The 26,670-nt window shown below is 40.7% G+C and overlaps 1 protein-coding gene across 4 annotated transcripts in view; it reads left to right on the top strand.

Moving 5' to 3' along the window:
• PDE4B (phosphodiesterase 4B) overlaps positions 1 to 26,670 on the top strand; it is a 636,924-nt gene that overhangs the window by 489,125 nt on the left and 121,129 nt on the right. For all 4 annotated transcript variants that reach the window (XM_020877728.2, XM_020877731.2, XM_070468014.1 and 1 more), the window contains 3 exons: positions 8,424 to 8,460; positions 8,593 to 8,663; positions 21,292 to 21,341. In XM_020877728.2, the coding sequence (XP_020733387.2) occupies positions 8,424 to 8,460; positions 8,593 to 8,663; positions 21,292 to 21,341 (158 nt within the window). The remainder of the gene's footprint in view (positions 1 to 8,423; positions 8,461 to 8,592; positions 8,664 to 21,291; positions 21,342 to 26,670) is intronic.

Below are 26,670 nucleotides of genomic sequence, written 5' to 3'. Positions count from 1 at the left end.
ACCTTTCACCTTTCTCTTCCCTGGGCAGAAGATGTGCCAAGCTGGAGGTAATTAGAGCTTCATTCACAGTGTTTCATGGGAGAAAGACTAACTTTGGACAGCAGCTAGTGGCTCCCCCAGACTCATGACAAATAGCTTGATGTGTCTCCGGGCCACTCAGAGGCTTCCCAGCAGATTCGAACCAAATTTCAAATTAAACTCCACCAATTCCTTACTTACAATCAAAAGGTTATAGAAATTTTGAACTTGAAGAGATCTTAAAGGTCACAGTTCAACTCAGTCTATAGCTATAGAAACAGACATCTAGTTCTGAATGACTCTGTATCCAGGGTCCCTAATATTAATGGTTAGCCTCTTTTCAACCAGCAAAAATTTCCCCTAGCTTTAGAACCTATATAGTGTTGCCAACTTTAGATTTAGACAGGTAAGAATTATATAAGCAAGATAACTGGTATCATTCTCACTTAAAAAAAAAAAAAGAAAAAACTTTAAAACATAGGGCACACTTTCAAAATAAAGAATAGTCCTTCCCAAGAAAACAGATCTGGCAACATGATATCATCCTGTCAAAGATACTGATAACAAGATATATTAACATTTTTGAGTGAATAAAAATAGCACACAATGTTGTTTTGCAAATATTTAAACATGACAGTAAAACTTTAATATATTTGTCAGTTTAGGAATTTATATTTCTCAACAAAGCAAGAAGTAGGACTTGAATATCCAGATTCTTCTGGAATTTCATTTTATCTGGACTACAGTGGAAAATCCAGTTTTACACAGGTGTGTGCTAAGTCACTTCAGTTATGTCCAACTGTTTGTGACCCCATGGACCATAGCCCACCAGGCTCCTCTGTCCATGGAGTTCTCCAGGCAAGAGTACTGGAGTGGATTGCCATTTCCTCCTCCAGGGGATCTTCCCAATCCAGGGATCAAACCCGGGTCTCCTGTATTGTAGGCAGATTTACACAGATATCTTGAGCTAAACTGAAATCATGCTCTCAAAGCTATTTGACCCAACTATTAATCTTCAGGATGACTTGACATAAATAGAGGAACCGCAGTCCCTGAACCTCTTGCTGCTTCTCCTGCCTTCTATTCACAAAGTCAAGAGAAAGAAGGATAATAATAGAGCTGGAATCTTCACGTGAAGGCTGTGGGGTGAGGGCTGCAGCATGTTCCCCACTCAGGAGTCTTCATATCAAGCACAGAACAGCCATGAATTTACATAAGAGGTAGAACATCCTGCATAATTCCTTGGCATTAAATCTTAACAGTAGAGACAATGCTGTCTTTTTACAGCTTTTCATCTGAACTCTTTCAGGAAGAAAAATATAAGCAGGGAGAATGAATAAACAGATACTAAGTAAAAATGTGAATGGAAAATTAAAAGTGGCTTTAACATACAGCAACAAAAGAGAGATTGAAATAAGGGTTTCTAGTAAAGAAAACTAGATGACCATCGGATCCCAAAAGGAAATTCCCCATGCTTTCCTAGATGTGGCAATAATTTATTGGTCTCTGTTCAGTTCCTGTGTTGTAGTCATCTTTAATGGAGTGCGTCTATATACCAAGATACAGATTTCCCTAAGGGAACATAAGGTATTAGGAATTGGGAAGGCCGGTTATACTGTCCAAAACTTTAGAGGAACCAACCTGGGCAGGACCAACTTTTGATTATCCACCAGTATAGCCACAGGGAAGGAAGATCCCTGTTTCCTTTGTTTAGGCATCCTATTTGCAGTCTTATACAGACAAGTTTTTAAAGACACTGTTGATGTGAGAAGTGATCTCTAAAGAGTGCAGTCACAGGAAATGAGATCTGAAAACCAAGAGGAAAAGTAGAAATAACAGCCCACTTAAATTTAAGACCTGTTTATTGATGGGCTACCAAAAAAGTACAATGTGGTATCTAAGACTTGAGTTACAGCCATTATACCTACTAGCACCATAACTTTAAGACACTGAATGTTTTTCATAGTGTCTAAATTATCTATAAGTAAAAAAACACATTTATTAAGCATTTCCTATACACTATTTAAAGTATTTACGTATTTTAACTCATTTATTCTCCCTAATGCATGGATACTATAATTCAGTATTATAGTACTATCATTGTTTTGGTACTATAATTGTCTTGGTGGTACTATAATTGTCTTGGTGGTACTATAATTGTCTTGGTACTATAATTGTCTTGTCTTAAAAAGGAGAACATTGGAGCACAGAGAGGTTAAGTAATTTGCCCAGTAAACAGGGAAACACAACTCAAATTCAGGGAATCTAGATGACTAAATCATATGGATATTCGGTACATAAACAGACTAAATAATGATGAAAAATTAAAATAATGATAGAAATCTCTGCTCTGCCTACCTTTCCAGCTATTACAAAAGTTATATCCATCCTTCCTTTGAATAAAAATTTGCTTCCATTTAGACACCTTGCAAGCAAATGAGACATCTTCTGTGTCTTCAAGGGAGCTAAAATCTTAGTAAGTCAATGTGCTGTACTTAGTCACTCAGTCATGTCCTACTTTTTGCGACTCCATGGACTGTAGCCCACCAGGCTCCTCTGTCCATGGGATTCTCCAGGCAAGAATACTGAAGTGGGTTGCCATGGCCTCCTCCAGGGGATCTTCCCCACCCAGGGATCAAACCTGGGTCTGCCGCATTGCAGGCAGATTCTTTACTGACTGAGCCAAGCCAATAGGTAGTTGTAATACCTTCAGAAAAGGGCAGTGGTAGAAAGGGATGCCCAGGACTTTGAGAGATCTGGCCCGGCAAAGTGAGAGGCCTACTTTGAGGAGTTACAGCTAAGCTAGAGGAATCAGCAGAAGGGTGCGCAGGAAGAAAGGCCATGTGCTCACTAACTCTAGTTCTCAAGAATGCTTTGGGGAAGCACAGCTCAGTGTGGCTCAGGCAAAGAATGTGAAAGGATGAGGAAGTGGTGAGAGACACACTAGAGAAGTAAGCAGGCCCCTCACCAGGAAGGGCCTGTGTGAGGACTTAACATTTATGCTGCAGGCAAGCAGCCTGGAGCTACCAAAGGCTTTTAAGCAGGAAAATACATAGGCAGACACAAAAGTTTTAAAAGATAACTCTGATTGCAATCTAAAGAACAGTTTGGAGGGTGTACAAATCCTAAAGCTATTTCCAAGAGCCAAATGGAAGGGGCTTTGGTAATTTACATAACAAAGGATGGATTCTATGTTAGAAATGACTCTTTGTGACTGTGACCCCATGGACTGTAGCCTACCAGGATCCTCCATCCATGGGATTTTCCAGGCAAGAGTACTGGAGTGGGTTGCCATTTCCTTCTCCAGAGGATCTTCCCAACCCAGGGATCGAACCTGGGTCTCTGGCATTGTAGGCAGACACTTTTACCCTCTGAGCCACCAGGGAAGTCTTAGAACAGATCCAGTGGGTAATTAATCAATATTTGCAAGTTAGGATCCACAGACGGTGGTGGTTGACTGTGGGATGAGGGAGAGGGAGGTTTCAGACTTGACTAACGAGATCAGTACTTGCACCATTCCCTAAGGTCAAGAACATTCCCTTACCACGAAATAAGACACATGAAAATGCTTTGTAAACTGTAAAGTACAATATAAATATTAGTACTGTTGATTTTAATAGGGGCAGAAATGACTATCTTAAAGAAGTTCTCACCAGCTGGAAAAATAGACCTGCAATTCTTTAATTATAATAATGATGATACCTACTACTAATGAGACTAACTATAATTGAATAACAAAAGTGCTTTTATGTGCCAAGCACTGTTGTAAGAGTGGTACCTACATAATAACTTATTTAAATCTCACAACGTGTTGTGAAAGGCATAGAGTGGTTGCCTAAAGTCTCATAGTTTGTAATAGTGCAGCTGAGAAGCAAACCAAAGGCCATCTGGATGCAAAAGCTGTACTCTTAACTACAGTAGTATATTATACAGTATAGTCTGTTTCTCTGAGATAGCCTAAAATCAGTGTTACAAAAAAAGTACAAGTAAAATTCTGCATGTAGATAGGAAACAGAGAAAGGTGAAACTGATAAAATCCAGAGTGTAGCAGTAGGAAGAAGAATTTTTGCTTTCTAGAAAAGTATTTCATTGTTGAGCGCAGACCCATGCTCAATTAAGACCCACAGAGTTGTTGTTTAGTTGCTAAACTGTGTCTGAGACCCCGTGGACTATTGCCTGCCAGGCTCCTCTGTCCATGGGATCTTCCAGGCAAGAATACTGGAGTGGGCTGGCATTTCCTTCCAGGAAATGGGCATCTTTCTGGCCCAGAAATCGAACCCAAGCCTCCTGCATTGGCAGGCAGATTCTTTATCACTGAGCCACCGGCGAAGCCCATTAAGACCCTCAGAGAACTTGTCTCCAATTAGCCTACAGAATTGTAATGTTCTAGTATTGTCACTAGATGGTGCTCGTGCCATGGTTCTGAATATCTGGCCTTGTTCCTGCGGGATATTGCCCTCTCTAGTGGTTTGGGCAACTAACAACTATATCAGTTTTTATAGGAGCAAGTATCAAGTATTTTGTTACATTCATGCCCTTTTCTTATCCATATATCAAATTATGATTTTAAACATTTGGACTAATTTTATAAATTATCTGGCTGTACTCAAATAGAAGTTTTTTCTTTGTTTTCTTATCTACAGATTATCTGATCGTTTCTATAGCAGTTAGTCTGACACACAGCATTAGCTTTTACAGTTCAGATTCTTCAAGGGACCCAGTGCTCAGGATGTGAAAATTCATCCCTTGCCTCTGAATGTTCTACTCTCATAAATTTCAGAAGTTTCATAATACTAAAGTGATTTTAATGCGGGGCCCTCTCTGAATGTTTTAGTTCAATTCAGTTCAGTTCAGCCACTCAGTCATGTCCAACTCTGAGACCCCATGGACTGCAGCACACCAGGCCTCTCTGTTCATCACCAACTCCTGGAGTTAACTCAAAATCATGTCATTGAGTTGATGATGTCATCCAACCATCTCATCCTCTGTCGTCCCCTTCTCCTCCCACCCTCAATCTTTCCCAGCATCAGGGTCTTTTCAAATGAGTCAGTTCTTCGCATCAGGTGGCCAAAGTATTGGAGTTTCAGCTTCAGCATCAGTCCTTCCAATGAACACCCAGGACTGATCTCCTTTAGGATGGACTGGTTGGATCTCCTTGCAGTCCAAGGGACTCTCAAGAGTCTTCTCCAATGCCACAGTTCAAAAGCATCAATTCTTAGGTGCTCAGTTTTCTTTATGGTCTAACTCTCACAACCATATATGACTACTGGAAAAACCATAGCTTTGACTAGACTTACCTTTGTTAGCAAAGTAATGTCTCTGGTTTTTAATATGCTGTCTATGTTGGTCATAACTTTTCTTCCAAGGAGCAAGCATCTTTTAATTTCATGGCTGCAGTCACCATCTGCAGTGATTTTGGAGCTCAAAAAAAAAAATGAAGTCTGCCACTGTTTCCATTCTTTCCACATCTATTTGCCATGAAGTGATGGGACCAGATGCCATGGTCTTAATTTTCTGAATGTGGAGCCTGGGCTACCTGCTGTGGGTCCACACCTGAGCTCCACACCCGCTGAGCCCATGCTGGCCCAAGCCCCTGTGCACTGCCGCCCAGGCTTTGCACTCACTCACTGTCTTTGCATTTTTTAAACTTCCCTTTAATCATTAGTTTGTACAGTTCTAGTAGCTCCCTATTCACGCAACAATATATCTGCTTTCGGCACTATTTATGTGTGAGATTTGCTCTTATTATTTAACTTTCTGGGAATTTAGATTCCAGAAATCCAGGAACCATAGTGATCTCCTTAAGTCTAACACTATCACTGTATTCCCAACTCACCCAGATGTCTTCTGAACAATATGAACTTCACAGCAGAAATCTGAACAAATAGTAGGCTATTTCACCCATCTGAAGTTCAAGTTCATCCCCCAAGAAAAGCTTGGGAAGGGGCAGTTCTTGTAACATCTCACCACCCTGCATTTATTACAACTGCATGTCTCTTCACTCTTACTCTGTCTCTCGTTTTCGCTCCTCTCCAAGAATCCTGAGGTTCTTCATTCGGATCTCTCTGTATACTCCCATCCATGCAGCCACTCTCTGCCATTGCTTCAGTGGTCCCCACTATTGTAAGTCAGCCCTAAGTCTCTAGCTCTAATCCCCATATTCTAGTCTTCCCACTTGCTCTTTCCACCAGGATATCAATGAGTATCTTAAAACAATGTGTGAGAAACTGACACACCTCCACCAACTCCTCCTCACTTTTTTATTTCTACTCATGACTTCACTATTTTCCCAGATATCTGTTCTAAAATTGAAAATAGTATTTCTGTATGAACCCTATCCAACTAATGCCAAGTCCTTGGCAACAAGTTCAGGGTTTCTTCCAGTTGTCTTTGCTTGTTTCTTCCTCTGCCTCACCAAAGTCTTCTCATCTGAGTGGCAGCAATGTCCTTCCAACCACTCTTCTTGGCTCTGGCCTCGCTCCTGTCTATCTCTCATGCCCATAGCATTTTGCTTTCTAAAGCACTTTTCTGTTCGCCTGTCTCACCGCGAACCTCGTTTCTTCTGCAGAGTTAAGCACCAACTCCACAGCTTTGTTCACAATGTCCATAATATGAGAGTGGGGGACCTTCGAGCATTGTCCTCTGCAAATGTCTGTCATGTACTCAGCTCTGTCCTGACAACCACCAAGCATCTCTAGGTCCAGTATTTTCCCATTTCAGTGCCTCAATCTTGCATTGCTCTCATTAGAAGCATCTACCATCCCTACCTTTTAAAGCCTGTACTTCCAAATTCATCTCGAATACCACCTGTTCAATCAAGCCTTTCTTGCCTTGTCTGATCTGTAATTATCACGTCTCCTTTGTACCCCCATTAAGTATCAATTGTTTGATTTCTCATTCTGTATTTATATGAGTTATACTATCTACTTCAGTGTTTTGGATATTTTTTTGTCTCCTGTTTTAATTTGAGGGGATCACGAACTCTGTATAATTCAGTCAATCATGCAGGGCCATCATAAAACAGGAAAACATAATAGTTAAAAGCACAGATTTTTGGAATCCAATAGTCTTAGTTCTTCCACTTATTAACTATGTGCTGGTTAAGCAATGGCTTACCTACTCTGAGCTTTGATATTATCTTTAAAATAGGCCTAAGATTAGCTGCTGCAAGTCTTCTTACAAGAGTTAAAGGAGGTTTCATGCAGGACCTGACAGATGGGGATCACTCAAAGAATGCTTAGTCCTGTCAATGTTCTTTTTATAGTCACTGTACAAAGCAGATGCACAGAAAGTTTCCAAGATGAAATTGAAGGGAGGCTTCTAGCTAAAGACCACAGTAGAAAGGAAAATATTGTACTAAATGAAACCCTAAAATAAAAACTCACACTAGAGAAGAGGTCCCCAAGGATACAGGTGTTATCCAAGCCTGGATCCCAAGGCCTCACCTGATGCCTGGTGCTGGGCGGATGCTTAATAACCATTGGTTGCCCTCCCATAGCTAGCGAATAAATGCCGTATTTGTGCAGTGGTCGTGAATACAGAGCAGATGATCAGACAGTGAAGGAAACTCATTGTCCACCACCTTCTGCGCGATTCATGATTCACCCTGTGATAGCAAATTGGCCCGATTGTGTGTCTGCAGCTCAGGCCAGCATGTCCTCTAATGGTTTTAATGAAGATCTTACTGCACGTGGATTTAAGATTTATCAAGGCCTGTGCCAGAGAGAGAAGTCTCTTCTGAAAACACACTTCTGAGTATTCCCAAGTACAGAATTTACATGGCTCAGCTCAAACAAATCTCTGGGACATGTGAGAGACAATGATATGATAATAGTAGGTTCAGTCCCTACACTCCCTTAAAAGCTTTTCCTTGGGTACTTTAAGAAAAAAGTTATATTAAAAACAAAAGTAATGGGATTCCCAGACAGAAATCTGTGTTTAAATGGCATTAAGGCTGTGGTTCAAATCAACAAAAGCCAGGAAATCCAAAGTTAACCTTTATCCAGACTGTTAGGCCATTTTTTCCAGCCCTGTGTGTGCCTGTGAGCAGCCCTCCCTTTGAATTTCCTGGCTCTGGCGACCAAAATCCACAAATCGCTTTGAATTACAGTTCTCCGGGTCTGCTATTTAATGAGAATATACCCTGAAGATATAAACTTACTTGCAAGTGTTTTTATGTGTCACCACTGTAAATCTAGGAGCTATGAACCTGGTGGGTTTTTCTTTTTTCTTTCAAGTTCCTAAAATTCCCATCTCTGCTTACATCAGTCCTGCCTTATATCAAGGTAGAATGACTTGTCTAACATTCGTGTTGCTCACACCAGTGAAGTTTAATGACAGTTTCTTTGTCATAGTTATAATGCAAATACATTTTAAAGTATTTTTTTTTCCTCTCTTTTCACCAGACATGGCGATGACTTGATTGTAACACCTTTTGCCCAGGTATGTATCATGCTGGCCTGGCTCATTCTCACTCTGTCCCCGGGTATAGTTTCTAAGAGTGGCCTGTGAACCTACCTATCCCTCTCCTTTTGTTCCTAACCACTCCTAACTGTGGAAATATTTTCCTTTTAGGTCCTCGCCAGCTTGCGAAGTGTGAGAAACAACTTCACTCTGCTGACAAACCTTCATGGAACATCCAATAAGTAAGCACACACGTTTGTGAAGTTATGAATCCCTTCCAAAAGGTGAAACACTAAATATCGCTAACACACACACAAACACACAACTTAACACTAATGAATGGAAATTTGGCCTCCTAGCTAGGTTAGGATACATGATAAAATTTGAAAGTAGAATGGATCACCATAATATTTTAGAACTGGTATCACTTCATGGCAAATAGATGGGGAAACAGTGGGAAACAGTGGCTGACTATTTTTCTGGGCTCCAAAATCACTGCAGATGGTGATTGCAGCCATGAAATTAAAAGACGCTTACTCCTTAGAGGGTAAGTTATGACCAACCTAGACAGCATATTGAAAAGCAGAGACATTATTTTGTCAACAAAGGTCCATCTAGTCAAGGCTATGGTTTTTCCAGTAGTCATGTATGGATGTGAGAGTTGTACTATAAAGAAAGCTGAGCACCAGAGAATTGATGCTTTTGAACTGTGGTGTTGGAGAAGACTCTTGAGAGTCCCTTGGACTGCAAGGAGATCCAACCAGTCCATCCTAAAGGAGATCAGTCCTGGGTGTTCATTGGAAGGACTGATGCTGAAGCTGAAACTCCAATACTTTGGCCATCTGATGCAAAGAACTGACTCATTTGAAAAGACCCTGATGCTGGGAAAGATTGAGGGTGGGAGGAGAAGGGGACGACAGAGGATGAGATGGCTGAATGGCATCACCGACTCAATGGACACAGGTTTCAGTGAATTCCAGGAGTTGGTGATGGACAGGGAGGCCTGGCGCGTGCTGCAGTTCATGGGGTTGCAAAGAGTCAGACACGACTGAGTTGAACTGAAGACGTTAGAAATTAGTCCAGATCTTATTAATCTTTGTATCTTTAACACTTAGTAGACAAGAGTTTAACAAATGAAAGGATGAGATTTTTTTTCCTTTTTCCTTTTTCCTTTTTTATTTACTGCTCGAAAATATGAATACTCACCAGTAAAGACCATAAATTCTATTAAAATTCTTTTGGACTAAGCTATTAATGAGTTCAGACATGCAAACTTAAGATTAAAAGTAACAAAAGCTCAGGTCCAAGTTGCCTTTGTTTTGGTAATATATAAACAGATGCATGCCATTTGATGAGTAAGAGTAGCATTATCCTCTCTTCTGTCCTTAAGAAGCTACATAAACTTGGCCATTTCAACTAACATGGCTGAACTGTGGTCTCCTTATCTGTTAAATGAAAGGTTTGAACTGATCATACTGCAGTAGCTTTCTCCTCCAAAATCATTTCAATCTGTGGGTCTAAGTGCTATGTAGTGCACTATCCAGCCATTTAACAATCATCGCAGAAATCAGAAGGTCATAGAACCAAACTTCCCTGGTGTTTCAGTGGATAGAGTCTGCCTACCAATGCAGCGGACACAAGTTTGATCCCTGATCCAGGAAGATTTTACGTGTTGTGGAGCAAATGAATTCCGTTCGTAACAACTACTGAGTCCATGTGCCGCAACTACTGAAGCCTGTGGGCCTAAAACCTGTGCTCTGCCACAAAGAAGCCGTCATAATGAGAAGCCTGCATCCCTCAAGAAAGAATAGCAATGAAGTGTAGCCCCTGCTCACGGCAACTAGAGAAATTCGTGTGCAGCAAGGAAGACCTAGCACAACCAAAAATAAATAGTTTTTTTTTTTTTTTTAAAAAAAAGGAGATCATAGAACTCGTGATCCTGGAATGGTAGGGCCAGAGGAGAACTTTGACACCATTGATTCAGCAGCTTTGTTTTACAGAAGGAGAAATAAGGCCCTCAGAAATCCAGCAAGTTGTTAACAACCACATCATAGGCTAAAGACACACCAGGACAAAACCCTGAATCTTCTGATTTTTCTAAGCTAGTGTTCACCCTGTAGGAAATCCTGTCTCTCCAGTCTTTCTGAAATTATTCTTGAACTGTCTATTTCTTTTATCTAAATTTTTATTGAATGGAGTTATTAAAAGTAAGAGTAGACCCTACTTTGAAAGCTAACTTTTCCTTTCACTGTTCTATCATTTTTCATGGGGGCTTCCTGTGAGATGGTCCTGCATATTCCTATGGAGTTTTCCCCATCATGTTTCTCCTCCTCTAAGTTATTCTCTGAAGTGCCACCATAAGAATCTTTTTCACTACTGTGTGACTGTGTCACTTTCCAGCTTCAGTGGTTCACTGTCTAATCATTAAGATGAATGCAGGTGCTTGGCCCCAAGGTGTCTTGTGATCTAACTCAAGCTAGTTGGATTGATAGTTGATTGAGTTTATATTGGATACAGTATACAGGAAAGCTAGAAGCTTTCCCAACCTCATTTGCAGTGGTGAACTGAGTGAAAGGCACTCGATCATCTCTGACTCTTTGTGACCCCATGGACTATACAGTCCATGGAATTCTCCAGGCCAGAATACTGGAGTGGGTAGCCTTTCCCTTCTCCAGGGGATCTTACCAACCCAGGGATAGAACCCAGGTCTCCAGATTCTTTACTAGCTGAGCCACAAGGAAAGCCCTCATTTGCAGAGGTGCTCTGTGTTTATTATTAAATAATTATCTCAACAAGAATTTATTTAGATACTATTCATCCATGCATTTTTGTTTGTACTTAACAAATATGTATTGAGTACCACCTTGTACCAGGCACTAGTGATATAATAGTGAGCAGAACATACAAGTTTTCTCCCCTTTTCAGGATTTTCATTCTAATGGGACGTGCCCAGAGGTACAGAGGTGTACGATCAGACCAGGAGTCTGGCCACATGATATCACATTCTAACAACTGCGTCATGTTTGTTCCCTGCATGTTCTGTTCTATATCCTAACCATGGACTTACTGTTCTCACTTCCTAAAGTGTCTCTCACCACCTTCCATTGATTGTTCCACTGAATCTTGCTTGTCCTTTATAACACACCTCTGTGTCACCTTCACCAGGATGCTTCCCCTGACCCTGTCAAGCCTGGCTGAGCACCCTTCAGTGGCCTCAGAACACTCTGCAAATCATGTATGGATCTTTGCCACCACTACTGCTAGGCCGTGTGTCTTGTAAGGACCCTTGAAAATTACATTTACTTTTCCTTGACTCTCTAAGAATTAGCAGAACACCTGACAAATAGTGTTTGCTCCATAAGTATTCATCATTAATTCTCTGAATTAATAATTGTTAGAGAAATGTTTAGAAAATTACTTTTTCAAAAGCGATCCTTTCTGTTTCCCCACTTTTTTTTCTTTACAGAATATGGCTTCTGGGGCCTTATTTATCACTTCCTAACTCAATTCTACCTATTTAAAATTATGTGACTTGGGGAAATTATTTCACCTCTCTGGAGCTCAGTTTCCCAGTCTGTAAACAGCATTGTTATGAGAATGAAATTTGTTGATATTTGTAAAGCATTTATAACAACTTATAGCACATGGTAAGTGCTCAATAAATGTGACTTATTGTAAGTGATGGTTACATTTCTGTTGCTGAAGCCGGAAATAGTGTGACACTTTGGAGTTTTCACGTTCATTATCTCAGTTATCATCACTGTAAATAAGATTTGTGATGTGACAGGCGTGTTGCCTCTGCTCAATGGACAAGGAGCCAGAGCTCAGGGAAATCAAATGCTTAGTGCAAAAACAGCTCACTTCTGGGGCCATGCCAAACCAGTGTTGAAGCCTGGCTTCCTAATTCTTGCTGTGCTCTTTTGTAAGGAAAACGTAATTTTTTCCTTCCTATGTAGTGAGAAGCCTAGTTTTTCCCGCCTGGGTTTTGTCTTCCTGTGAATCTTCTTTACTCTCCACACAAAACACTTCACTTCTGATGCGTCTGGTCACCAATCCATGGAGATTTTCCCCCACAATTACAAGCAAATGTTGGACACCAACTGGATGTCTGAAAGTTTAATTCAATCCCAACACTGTCTGCATGGAGATAGCATCAGATCCCACAGATTAAGGGCTCAGTCCCACAAGATTGCACACTGCCTTCCTCCCCACTTTTCAGACACTAGTCACAAGCTCAGATTATCATCTGTGCTTCTTATTGCACCAGCTATAGATTCTAATGAATCTATATCTATTCTATTTCAACCTGTATCTATATCTAATTTATTCTAACACACACCTCCCCCAGGCCTCATTAATTTGCCTGAGCTGCTCACAGAATCTAAGGAAACACTTACATATGTTTACCAGTTTATTAAAGGATATGATAGAGGATACAGGTCAACGGCCTGATGAAAAGAGAACACAGGTCCAAGCCCGAGAGGGCCCTGAGCACAGGAGTGTCTATCCTCATGGAGCTGGGGTGTATCACCCTCCTGGTGTGGATGTGTTTGCCAGCTTGGAAGCTCTCTGATACCTGTATTATTAGGATTTGAAGGAGGTTTCTTCACATAGTCATGATCAATTATTAACTCCGTTCCCAGCCCTTCTCTCATTTCTGGAGGATGAGGGATATGGCTGAAAATTCTAAGCTTCTACTCATGTCTCAGTATTTCAGGTGACCACTCCCATCCAGTCACCAGGATGCAGAGTCACCTCTTTAGAGCAAAAGATGCTCCCAGTGCTCTTCTTGCTTAGGAAATACAGGAGTTTTGGGAGCTCTGTATCAGGAAGCAAGGCAGAGACATATATATATATATATATATATATATATATATATATATATTTTATTATCTCACATCTTTCCATTTACTACACCTATTCATTCTTCTGCATTATGGGATGAAATTTCTGAAGGTTTTGGGACAGAGTCATTTAAGAACTTATGGAATAGCTGAAGGTCAGAGAGCCTGAGGCAGAGACATGAGCTGGGAGAGGGTTTCAAGAATTAAAATATGAAGAGTGAAACCCTGAACCAAGATGATGGAGGTGGGAATTGGGGAAGAAGTGGTGAATAAAGGTACATTCCAAAGGCTTCTTTAGTATAGCAGGACCCCAAACCACCACACTGCACAGCTCCAGGGAGAAGAGGTATGGGGGGTGATGTGATGGAATGTTTTCAGTTACTGTTTTCTTAGCATGGGCTTGGAGGTCTTTCCTCTTTGAAAGTACCAGGGAATTCCTTCTAACCCTGCTGATTAGGTGGCATTAATGGTAAAGAATCAGCCAGCTAATGCAGGAGACTCAGGAGACAAGGGTTCAATCCCTGGGTCAGGAAGATCCCCTGAAGGAGGGCATGGCAATCCACTCCAGTATTCTTGCTTGGAGAATCCCATGAACAGAGGAGCCTGGCAGGTTACAGTCCATGGGGTCCCAAAGAGTCAGACACGACTGAGCAACCAAGTATGCACACACGCACTGATGATTACAGGCTGTCAGCTGAAGCAGTTTCTGGGGAATCAGATTTTTCCATAGCCTTGGGTTTGAACCACATACACATGCCGAGTTGGCATACACAGAGTGCCCTAGGACCGTAGCTGCCGTACAGAGAGCTCATCCAGAGCTGAGGACTGAGGACTCAGGCTGAGGACTGCCCTCCGAACCATGGCCCTTTGTGTCACCTCTGGTTCAAAGCACACTCAGCAAATGTAATAGATCCCCAGCAGTAGGAAAGTTGCATCTAATCTGGTGTCATTGTTGTTCAGTTGCTCAGTTGTGTCCAACTCTTTGCGACCCCATGACTGCAGCACACCAGGCTTCCCTGTCTTTCACCATCTCCTGGAGCTTGCTCAAATTCATGTCCATTGAGTTGGTGATGCCATCTAACCAGCCCATCTTCTGTCATCCCTTTCTCCTCCTGCCCTCAATCTTTCCCAGCATCAGGGTCTTTTCGAGCGAGTTGGCTCTTCACATCAGATGGCCAGAGAATTGGAGCTTTAGCTTCAGCATCAGTCCTTCCAATGAATATGACTAATGGTCATTCCCAAATTCATACCCATATTTGTACAGAGTTGATCCTCCTATTAAGTTCAAGTACTTCCTTAAAATCACCACCAACCAACATGTCCTTCACTAGAGCTTCACTAAAGGGAGCTGAGATTGCTTTGGTCTAGCTCAGGCTCAGAAGTGAACATTGGGGCAGCCTGGCAGGGGCAGGTTGGAAAACTGAGGGCCCATTTAATGCACTTCATTCTATTCCCAGTCAATACCATCAAACAAATAAAGACAACTGAAGACAAAAATATCTATTAGGAATGTATCCACCAGACCAAGAGGATTGTCCTTCCCACCCCAACCCTGATATTCACTGATCTCAACAACTGAAACAGCAAGGTTCATGGAACCCAGAAGTTGCTTTCTGGGATGTTTGACTTGGGTTCCTGAGAGCCATTCCTTGATTTGAATGTAACATTTAAGTAATAATTATATCCTTAGAATGGTTTTCATAAGACATCTGGGTAGTGTGTGTGTGCTTTCTTTTTAATATGAAAAGGAACTCCCACATAGAACTATACTTTTCACAAGTCAAGATTTCCTTTATCTCTTGGCTCTTTGCTTAGTATAAAAGCAGTCCATTGTCTGAGCTTTACCACCCAAAGGGTGAAAAATCTCAGAGTTCCTGTTGAGGTGATTTCCTTGCACTTCCATGAAATGTTTTATTGAGGGCTGCTTGATTGGGCTTGTATTTCTTGGCTTCAAATTGAAACCTATATTTCCTTTGTCCCAGGAATTTTGAAACTTAAGGCTTTCATTTAGAGTTAATTCAGATAAGCATTCCCTAAAGCATTTACTGGCTTTAAACAGACTGCTGGAGAAATCACATGTGAATAAGAATGCCTACCATTCAGCAGTCTGATAACCAGGGAATAGAGCTGGAGCAAAGTGGTGTCCCTCATCATCCAGCTCTGTCACTAACATCACTCCTATCACTGGTAGCTCCCAGGAGATCACGTTACATCACCGTATTAACATTCTTCCAAAGTGTAATTAAATCAACATTATATGAAATCTTTGAAAAAGAATTAATAGCCACTGAAATTTTTTTTCAGTATATATCTGAAGTATCTTTCATTGCTTTGTGTCCTTTGGCATGGGACTTAAATTAGCTGAGAATAATAAAATCTTGAGCATTCAGAGCTGGAAAGAACCTAGCCAAATTTCCTCAGAGTGAGGGAGGAAATATATGTAAAACCTCTCACACAGGAGCTGGCACATTGTAAATTAGCAGTAAATGTTACTTGCTGCCTGTTCTCCCCAAGTGAGGAAGAAACAGAATTTCAGTGAGTTGCCCAGGGCTATATAGTTAGAAGGTGCCAGAACCAGGATTAGAATTCCTGTCTTCTTATTCATAGTCCAACTCTTTTTCCACTGTGCTATTCACGGCTGGAAAGTATTAACTGCTGTGGCCATATTATCCTCCCTATTAATATCACCACCTTCACAACCCAGGCATAGAACTTATGATTATTCCATAAGTTAGGGACCTTTGGACTCACAATGGCCATTTTCTTCTGGCACTCTCATGCCCCAGAGGCAATACTGCACCCACAAGACATCATTCGTTCATTTAAAATGTATTGAGCTTCTTCTTTGTACCGGGTCTTGAGAAAAAGTGACAAACCTTTATAAATGTTGTTGTTGTTTAGTTGCTAAGACCCCATAGACTGTAGCCCTCCAGGTTCCTCTGTCCATGGGATTTCCCAGGCAAGAATAGTGGAGTGGGACGCCATTTCCTTCTCCAGGGGATCTTCCCGATCCAGGTAGTCCTTGTTTTTCCAAAGCTTACACACACAGATGCTTACCTGAATTAATAGCTGTAAATAAAAGTTTTATTTTCAAAATAACTGCTAGGACAAAGGAATTTATTTAAATTGTGTAGTTTTTAAGAAGTTACTGGAAGAATCAGGTGCAATGCATTGCTGTACTTTTAAGGAAGCAGAGATTGCCAATATTTAGGGTCTCTTATTTCTATGTCTCTTTTGGCAGACATTTTCTTTGGAACTCAGGAAGATAGATAAAATAAAAATATTTAAAATATATTATTAATCTAATCAACACCTATCAACTACCTATATTGTATCCAATATTTTGCCAGTTCCAGGGTTACAAAGGTGAATGAGATTCAGCCTTTGCTTAAATGTCTCACAGGTGAGTTGAGGAGATGGGAAAATGGGAATTGTAGTGCAGGAAGAGCAGCACCAGGGTGAGACAAGCATGGAAAAGTACAAGTAACACAATGACTAGTCAGAGGAGGGAAGATGTCTCTGACGAGGTGATGCTGCAGTGCAGTCCTAGGACATGTGAAGGAGTTTGCCACTTAAAGAGGAGAGAATAGTGGTCAACTGAGCCAAACAGATCCAAAAGACACAGCAACACAAACATGTTCTGTGTCTGAGGAATAGTGAGCGGTATGGAGAACTAAGGCTATATGGAAAAAGAAAACCAGATAAAACATTCATATGGTACTAGGCTTCTCAAATCATTTGCACATCGTATAGTTTTCCAGTATTTATGGAGCTCTTCCTACTCTTCACAAGGCAAGTTGGTAGGTCCTGCAGAAGGCATATGGAAAGGGATAATAACTGGACCTCATCATCAATGGGTCATAGATTAGACATGGGGATAGTCCATGACCATATGAGTTGTAACATGACAAAATAACTCTAAAGGTACAAATACAGTGCCAGGGGAGATTAGTGGAAGGGTCATTTTTAGCTAAAAGAATGATATTTTCAAGAAGGCAGAAATGTTCCTCTTTTCTTCTAGGTTTTCCTGACTGGTCTAAGAATTAAGTTGACATGAGACAGATTGATAAGAGAAAGTCAAACAAATGTCTCATAACATGTGTGTATGGAACAGACCCAGGAAAACTGAGTGATGACAAGATGGCTAAAACCCTCACCTTAAGCAGCATTTTCAGCTAAAGACAAAAGAGAATATTGTGGGGTAGGGGGTTGGGACTTGAAAAGGAAGGAAGGCAATTGACATGGAAATGGAAAAGCAAATGTTTGGTAAATAAATGTTTCCTGGGCCATATGGAGACAGACAGTGACACATAGAATGGAATTTTGAAAAACAGACTCTCCTGGGTTCCTCCCTGTCTAGCATACCTAGTTCATACTACTCTTATCTATTGTGATAGCTCTGTTCCTCTATTGACATTCCTTTAGTCCGTGAAGGGAAAGCTCAGTCTTTTGGGCCTTTTCAGCTTGAAATCATCCACATGCTAAGAGACATTTGGGGTAGCAAGTTTTCCTCCTCATAACCACATTCCTTGGAGAAGGTGGCATTTGAAGGTGTGATTCTGGATACCAGGTCTTTTTTTCTTCCCCACACATCCAAGCACCAGCTGGGTGTCCTATAAGTCAATAAAGTTCTAACATGATTTACTTGGAGATAGTGTCAGACCCCACAGGTTAAGGGCCCAGTCCTATGAGACTGTGCCCCCAACACACACACACACACACACACACACACACACACACTTCAGACCCCATTGGCAAGCCCAGATACTTGTAGGTTATCTGATCCACTGGCTATAGGTTGGAAGTTCCCATGACCCCTTCCTTGGGTTCAATTAACTTACTAGAAGGTCCCACAGAGCTTAGAGCAACATTTTACTTACTAGATCACAGCTTTGTTATAAATGGATATGACTCAGGAGTAGCCAGATAGAGGAGGTTCTGGGGTTGGGGGGTAGGGGGGGAGGGAGGAGAGGATGGCAAAGCTTCCAAGCTCTCTGAGTGCATCATTCTTTCTGAATGATGTTCACCAACCCAGGCTTTTTGAGTTTTTATGAAAGCTTCATTACAGATGTATGATTGATTAAATTATTGGCCACTGATGGTAGAACTCAGTTTCCAGCCTCTCTCCCCTCTCCAGAGGTTCCAGGTGGGCCTAAAGTTCAAACTCTCTAATCGCATGATCAGGTAGTCTGGCACCTAGCCTCCTCCTTAGGTTACCTACTTGCTGGTCCAAAGGTCACTTCATTAACATGTCAAAAGACACAAATCAAAGATGGCTTTCCTCACTTTGTTGTTGTTCATTTGATAAGTTGTCTCCAAGTCTTTGCACTCCCATAGACTGCAGCACAACAGGCTCCCCTGTCTTTCACTATCTCCAGGAGTTTGCTCAAACTCGTCTATTGAGTCGGTGATGCCATTCAACCATCTCATCTTCTGTCATCCCCTTCTCTTCCTGCCCTCAGTCCTTCCAATGAATATTCAGGGTTGATTTCCTCTAGGATTGACTGGTTTGATTGACTGGTTTCCTCTCCTCACTTAGGAAACTCTTAGGATTTTAGGAGCTCTGTGCCAAGAATTGAGCCAAAGACCAAATATATATGTGTGTGTGTGTGTGTGTGTGTGTGTACGTATGCATAGTCAAAGCTATGGTTTTTCCAGCAGTCATGTATGAGTGTGAGACTTGGAACATAAAAAAAGCTGAGCACTGAGGAATTAATGCTTTCGAATTATGGTGCTGGAGAAGTCTCTTGAGAGTCCCTTGGACTTGCAAGGGAAAGGGTCAGTTTTCATTCCAATCCCAAAGAAAGGCAATGCCAAAGAGTGTTCAAACTGCCTTACAAGTGTGCTCGTTTCACATACTAGCAAAGTAATGCTCAAAATCCTTCAAGCTAAGCTTCAACAATATGTGAACCAAGAACTTCCAGATGTAAAAACTTGATTTAGAAAAGGTAGAGGAACGAGAGATCAAATTGCCAACATCCATTGGATCATAGAAAAATGCAAGAGAATTCTAGAAAAATATCTACTTCTGCTTCATTGACTACACTAAAGCCTTTAACTGTGTGGATCACAACAAACTGGAAATTCTTAAAGAGATGAGAATACCAGACCACCTTATCTGCCTCCTGAGAAACCTGTGTTTAGGTCAAGAAGCAACAGTTAGAACCAGACTTAGAACAAAAGACTGGTTCAAAATTGAGAAAGGAGAATGTCAAGGCTATATATTGTCACCCTGCTTATTCAACTTATATGCAGAGAACATCATGTGACATGGTGGGCTAGCTAAAGCTCAAGCTGGAATCAATATTGCCAGGAGAAATATAAACAGCCTCAGATATGCAGATGATATCATCCTAATGGCCAAAAGTGAAGAGGAACTAAAGAGCCTTTAGATGAAGGTGAAAGAGGAGAGTGAAAAAGCTGGCTTAGAACTCAGCTTTCATAAAACTAAGACTATGGCATCCAGTCCCATCACTTCATAGCCAATAGATGGGGAAATAATAGAAACAGTAGCAGACTTCATTTTCTTGGGCTCCAAAATCACAGGATGGTGACTGCAGCCATGAAATTAAAAGGTACTTGCTCCTTGGAAGAAAAGCTATGACAAACCTAGACAGCATATTAAAAAACAGAGACATCACTTTGCCAACAAAAGTCCATATAGTCAAAGCTATTGTTTTTCCAGTAGTCAGGTCTGGATGTGAGAACTGTACCATAAAGAAGGCTGAGCACCAAAGAATTAATGATTTTGAACTGTGGTGCTGGAGAAGACTCTTGAGAGTCCTCTTGGACAGCAAGGAGATCAAACCTGTCAATCCTAAAGGAAATAAATCCTGAATATTCATTGGAAGGACTGAAGTTGGAGCTCCATTATTTTGACCACCATATGTGAAGAGCCAACTCATTGGAAAAGACCCTGATGCTGGGAAAGGTTGAGGGCAGGAGAAGAAGGGGACAACAGAGGATGAGTTGGTTGGATGGCGTCACCGATTCAATGGACATGAGTTTGAGCATACTCTGGGAGATGGTGAAGGACAGGGAAGCCTGGTGTGCTGCAGTCCATGGGGATGCAAAGAGTCAGACAGGACTGAGCAACTGAACAGCAACAGCAACAAGGTCAGCAGCATCAGCATCACTTGGAATGAGTTAGAAATGCAGACCCTTAAGGCCAACGCCGGCAGACTGAACCAGAAACCCTAGAAGTAAGGTTCAGCAGTGTGTCTTAATCAGCTCTCCAGGTGACTCTATGCACCCTAAAGCTTGAGGGCCACTGCTCAGTCCTGTTTCAGGGATGCACCGGGAATCCTGGAGAGCCTGGCAAAGCATGAGAAGGATGGCAAGAAAATTAGGGTTTGTGGGGCAGGGGATATAAAAGATGAATAAAGAAGAAATAAAAGCAAGAAAGAAAAGGAGAAAGAACCCCTGTATTTGTGCTGCAAGGGTTTATCTGCTTGCTTCATCTGACTCTCAACTTGAGCAGGCTTGCTTTGTGATGTAGAAAAATGCCTAGTTCTACCAAGAAAAGACCTTTCCGTAAATTAAGCCAGTTGGATTACTGTTCCTAATGGCTCTGTGATCTTTGGTAAGTGACTTCACTTCTCCCGCTCTCAGGTTCCTAAGGTGTAAAAATGGGAGACCTAGCCCTCCAAGGGTTCCTCTCCTTCAAGTATTGCCCAAAGAAGTTGAGATTTGCTCTTACATTTGATGTCATTTCTGATCAAGTGTATCATCTTCAAGGGCCACCCGGGGCAGGGAAATGTAAAACTGAATGACTGGTTAGGGACTGGAGTAAATGACTTCCTTCCTGGAGTGTTGGAGCATCCAGGAGGCTGGGCAGAGGGAAATTCCAGGCCATCTGGATGTGAGAATCACAGTCATCACCCGAGTTACAGGAGCCTGCCTTCCGGAGATGTCATGATGTCACTTGATAGCTCGTTCTGACCTGGAAAACTCCTCAGTGACCAGGGGGTGCAGGGAAGGGTATTCTTGCAGAGACTCAGGCCTTCTCTTCTCTCCCTCTCCACAGGAGGTCTCCAGCTGCTGGTCAGCCCTCTGTCTCCAGAGTCAACCTGCCAGGTAAGCCGTGTCATCAGGCTTATCTCCATATTTCAAAATAATAAATGTACCTCTTTTCTAGACCCTTTTCTAGAAAAATTGCATTTGTTTGCTCCCAATCTGCCTCTTGGTGACTTTTTTCAAAGGCAGACTGGAACTTTACTGCAGTCCACATGAAACCAAATGAAAAACAGCATTAAATAACTTTCCCATCGTATGCATGCCTCCGATTTCAGAATGTGATGGATGTGTGGTCATGCTGCTTCCCGGAACCAGAGCCGGAGTGCAACCTTGACCTCAGCTTGCCGGCCCCAGTGAACTCCGGAGGAGCTAACCTCAAAGGCCCCAGGTGCCCCCTCACTGGCCCGAGGGCCCCACAGTGAATGTTAGTGGTTTTCCTCTTAGCGTCAGCTATATATCCCACTTGAATCTACATCCTCTCCAGGTGTGAAACCAAAAGCTTTTTCCAGGTCACAAATCATTTCCCTTGGAGGTCGTCCAACTTTGTTCCTCAAAGGTGTTTTTTTTTAAAAAAGAAACCTAACCTCTCGTTTTGTTAATACTGTGCATATGCTTCTCATGTGGAGTTGAGAGCTGCAGAGAGGAAGGGCCACCTTGAAGGAACATCTATCTTGGAGATGTGTTGGGCATGAAATTCTTCTTACATAAGATGCAACCAGTTAGATGACATTGTTTTAAAGTGCAAAATGGAGTTTTCCCTCTTAAATCTCTCCCACTAGTAGAGCAGTGGACTTGAGTAGAACCGCAGGAGAAACAAGATGAACTCATGATGAGATCACCTAACACTTAATGTTGCCTCATAGGCATTTGTATTTCTATTTAACACCTAACATTGCCTCATAGGTTTCTGTATTACCCTTTGCTTTATTCTTTTGATCTTCCTTGCTCAGATGCTGTGTTTTCTTGCTGGTATGATGGTCATACATATAACAGAAATAATACACAAGTCCAACTTTTAAAAGTAGAGAACAAAAGCTGGAGGTCCCATTGGCTCATTGGCTTCTGAAGTATTTATGGTACATGCTTTAAAAAATATTTTTGTGAGAAAAAGATTGAGAACAAGAATAAAAGGAAGATATTAAGTAAGATCAAGTCCCAAGACATGAAATTAAAGAAAATGCTAATCTATCCATGAACTTTAAAAACCTTGATGTGCTGATGTACTATTTCCTTTAGAAGTTTTATGAAAAAAACTAAATAACTAGAGTGTTTTAACACATAACTGGTGTTACATACTTGGAGATCAAAGCCGGTAGTTTTGAAACTCCTATCATTTCATCATCTTGGCCCACTCATAAGACACTGTCACTCCCATTTCTATTAGCCAAATTTCCCAAGATGCTTTTGACAGCAATTTAAATCTTTAAACTATGTTTTCTTTTTCTTATAATAAATACTGACAAACATTAGGAAAATATGTGATGTTTAGAATTCTATAAATTAGCTCATTAACCAAAGATGCTGTTGGAAAGATCATGTTGTGATTATTGGCACAATAACTATAGCTTGGCAACTGGAAAGTTCTTTTGCTAAATTCTTTTAAAACAATGGAGCAAAGAAATGACAATAATACTTAGGCAATTTGTTTTTGTCTGTCTTTGTGGCAAACTACAAAAATCCTGACTTTTCATTGGGAAGAGAATATAGTGATACCAATTATTACGTAATTATAGGTTTCAAAACCTTCTTAACGCTTAACCACAGTCAAAAAAGGAAGGAGGACACACACATCCTGTGTTTTGTTCTTATTATCAGCTTAAATAAGTCAAGCAGATTTTTCCTGTTATTTTAATATTTATCAGCATATGACAAAGAGGTGTGTTTAAATAGAAACTTTAAAGGGGAATGAAAAACAAGTGGCTTACAGCACACAAAAAAATTGAAAACTGGGGTGCTGCTTTAAAAAATGATTTATCATGATAATGAGATTAGGTTTTCATTTATTAGCACTGATGCTGACCTTATGCGTTTCTATTGAAATCTAAGATAAAAGATACATGAAACCCACAATAATTTAAACAGATTTAACAATAACCAGTTGTTGTGAAAGTCTGGCTGACTTAGGTAACTATATTCTTGTACAAAAAGCAAGTTTAAGACAGTGATAGAGAAAAGCCAGAGGAAACCTTTGTTTTACTTTTAAAAACATTTTTTAAAATGCATCTAAATGAAAGGAATGAAATTTATTTTCAAAGTTATTTGTCAAAAACCGCAGTTAAACTGGTACATTTGCTCTTATAAATTGATCAGTAACTGAATAAATTCATGAGGGAAATCAAATCTAGCCTCTCAGTCTGCAATACCTTTTTCCTCAGTGTTTAAAAAAAAAAAATCAGTGTAATTGTTGCCTTTTTTTTGTGCTATGGAAACAATTCCATTCTAGGAGATACTACAATTTGTGGCTTATATGCCTCCTTCATTGGAGCTTCTTGAAGGCAGGGGCTGTCTATACCGTATTCATCTCCTTATCATTTAAGATGCTTCTGCATAGTTATTTTCACATAGTAGGAAGATAGGTAAAAATTAAATTGAGCAGGAGAACTACATAAAGTTTGGGGACTCTATCTTAAGGAAAAAGCTCACAAATTAAATTTTAATGATGAGTCAGTATTTTATCTCCATGGTTATGAAAGGTATTCAACTGCATGTTTTTACTATTTAAAAAAAATTCAGTTATTACATCAAAATTGAAAGAAGTTTGAAACACTCTATAGGTGCACGATCTAAATCTCTATGGTTATTCTTATAGGTTTCAAATGAAAAAAGTTAAATCTAAACATTTGACATTTTGTACTTTAAATAGGAAAGCCAGAGTAGAATAATAGAGGATTTAAAACCCAGAAAATAGAGCAATGTGGAAATCATATGCTCCTGCATTAAGGAGAAAATGTAGTAAATCCTCCTGGGAGTGTTGAAAATGTTAATGCTGTGAAGTTTAATGAGCATCTCAATTTTTATCACATTTTGCCTTTTCACTGGCATGAATTCCAGGCCTTTCCTACATGATGTGTAAGGATTGGAACAGAAAGGGCAAAAAATAGAACTGAAAGAAGAACACTCCAACACAAGGCAGGAGCTAGGGTTCTGTCATCTGTATACATTCAAAATGGAAAGTTGAAGTAATTCTTAGGATATCAGGCCCCCAAATTGTTTTCAAAAGAAAGATAATTGAGGAAAATCAATGTGTGTGTGTGTGTGATAAATGTTCCAATTTTTCTGCCCAAACCATCCCTTGCTTTTGCATGGATTTCAGTAGTGATCACTGGTACGTCATGAAAGGAAGAAGCTACTGAAAGGATAAATTATTAAGTGTTCACTGCCTTTACAGAATGATGTTTGCTTTGCAAAAGGGTTAGGGAAGTATTCCTTTTAATGGCCAGTACTTCTGAGTATTATAAATGTGACTTGATTTTTAATAATATGTGTCATATATAACATATTATATGATATTGCATATTATATTGAGATGGCATCACCAACTCAATGGGCCTGAGTTTGAGCAATCTCCAGGTGATAGAGAAGGACAGGGAAGCCTGGCATGCTACAGTCCATGGGTTTGCAAAGAATCAGACACGACTGAGCAACTGAACAACAAAATCATATATAGAACACTTTAGCAGCCAAATCAATGAGTAAGGTGAGATATTTGATGCTAATTTTCTTCTTCCAAAATTTACTAATGAATGTATTTGAGCAGGAACATCACCCATGTAACGTTATAAACAACAGCCCCCAAGGCCATGGGTCATCGGAAATGACAGCAAACTGTGTCACAAAGATGACTAGAGAATTGCATTGAGGACTTCAGGCTAGACTGCTGCCGACCTGAAGTCTTTCTCAGCATGGCTATCCACAATCTCGATTCATGGGGATTTTCAACACTGGTCAGTTAGATGCATTACAAGAAAAGCCTGTGAATGGAGAAATAGGATGAGATAATATAGGGCTTTCCAGTAAGTCTGAAATAGGTTGGCCTAAGTGAGAAACAGACTTAATTAATATTTTTTTAGTGCTCATGGGAATCCATTCCTTCTGAAACATGTCCTCTAGGACACTCTAGGGAGGAAATGGCTTTTTACTGGTTGATAAAACAGAAGAAACTTTCTCCTAAGAAGCCTGTTTCTCAGTATGAATTCCTTCCATGTCTTTGCTTGATTATGAATATCCCCCTGGAGGTTTGTGTGGGTGTGTCAGACACAGGGTCTATTTGAGGAGCAAACAAGAGGCTCCATGAGTTACCTTGGAGTAACTCAAAAAGTAAGAAACTCAGAAAGGCATGACCTGGATTCATTTCTCATTCTTTGCCAGAGCAGCCAGAGCCTAGGCTGAGAGATGGACTGTGTGTGCATGAGTGAAGGGCTCTCTGAGAAACACAGCAGTAGCCTGAGAGCTGATCTGAGTCAGATGACTGGAAATGAAGCCCAACACAAGCAGAACTTGGTTTTCACATTAAGCAAGAAATGTCAAGCAGGGTTACAACACTTATGAACAAACACTAATAAAATCAATTTTGTTACCACAGGCTGTGGCCACCATGACAAAGGAGGAATTGGAGGGAATTACAAAGAAAAGGGGGCTTCCCAGGCGGCTCTAGTGGCAAAGAACCTGCCTGCCAGTGAAGGAGACTGAAGAGACATGGGTTCAGTCCCTGGGTCAGGAAGATCCCTTGCAGGAGAGCATGGCAGCCCACTCCAGTACTCTTACCTGGAGAATCCCATGGACAGAGGAGCCTGGCGGGCTACAGTCCATGGGGTCGCAAAAAGTCAGACACAACTCCAGCAACTTAGCAGGCGTGCACAAAGAAAAAGAAAGAATGAGAGAGAGAGAAAGCAAGGAAGGAAAGGAGAAAAATTAAAAGCTAATAATGTCAGATTATTTTTTTCTTTGTTCTGAATGTTGTATGGTCTGGACTATTGGGATAATTGCCTTAAGTATTCACCTTGAGTGTTTAGGCAGTCTGCATACAAAATGTTAGGGCACATGCACTAGAAAAGCCCTTGTCATTCTGAGAATAATTTCCCAAATGGCTGTTTTATAAGAATTGCTTTTGTCTAAATTAGCTGTCCTGTATAAGTTTACCTCCGTGCATCAACACTGAGCTATTTTAATGGATTTGCAGTTATTCCATATGTGTCTAAAATTAGGTAAGGGTAGGTTGCAAAAAAACCACTGACAAGTGAACTAAAGTGCTAATAGTTAAAGTGCTACCCTTGAGCAAACATTACCAAAAATAATACCCTGCTTATTAATGGCTATTCCACTAGTTGGAAATTAATTTCTAAATTTAGTGTGAATGTTTCTTCCCAATTAAATGGAACTGATGAGACCC

Source organism: Odocoileus virginianus, chromosome 5, assembly GCF_023699985.2.
Source record: "Odocoileus virginianus isolate 20LAN1187 ecotype Illinois chromosome 5, Ovbor_1.2, whole genome shotgun sequence".
Taxonomy (NCBI): Eukaryota; Metazoa; Chordata; class Mammalia; order Artiodactyla; family Cervidae; genus Odocoileus; species Odocoileus virginianus.
Note: the sequence above shows the minus strand (reverse complement) of the source record. Positions and strands in the feature narration are given on the sequence as shown.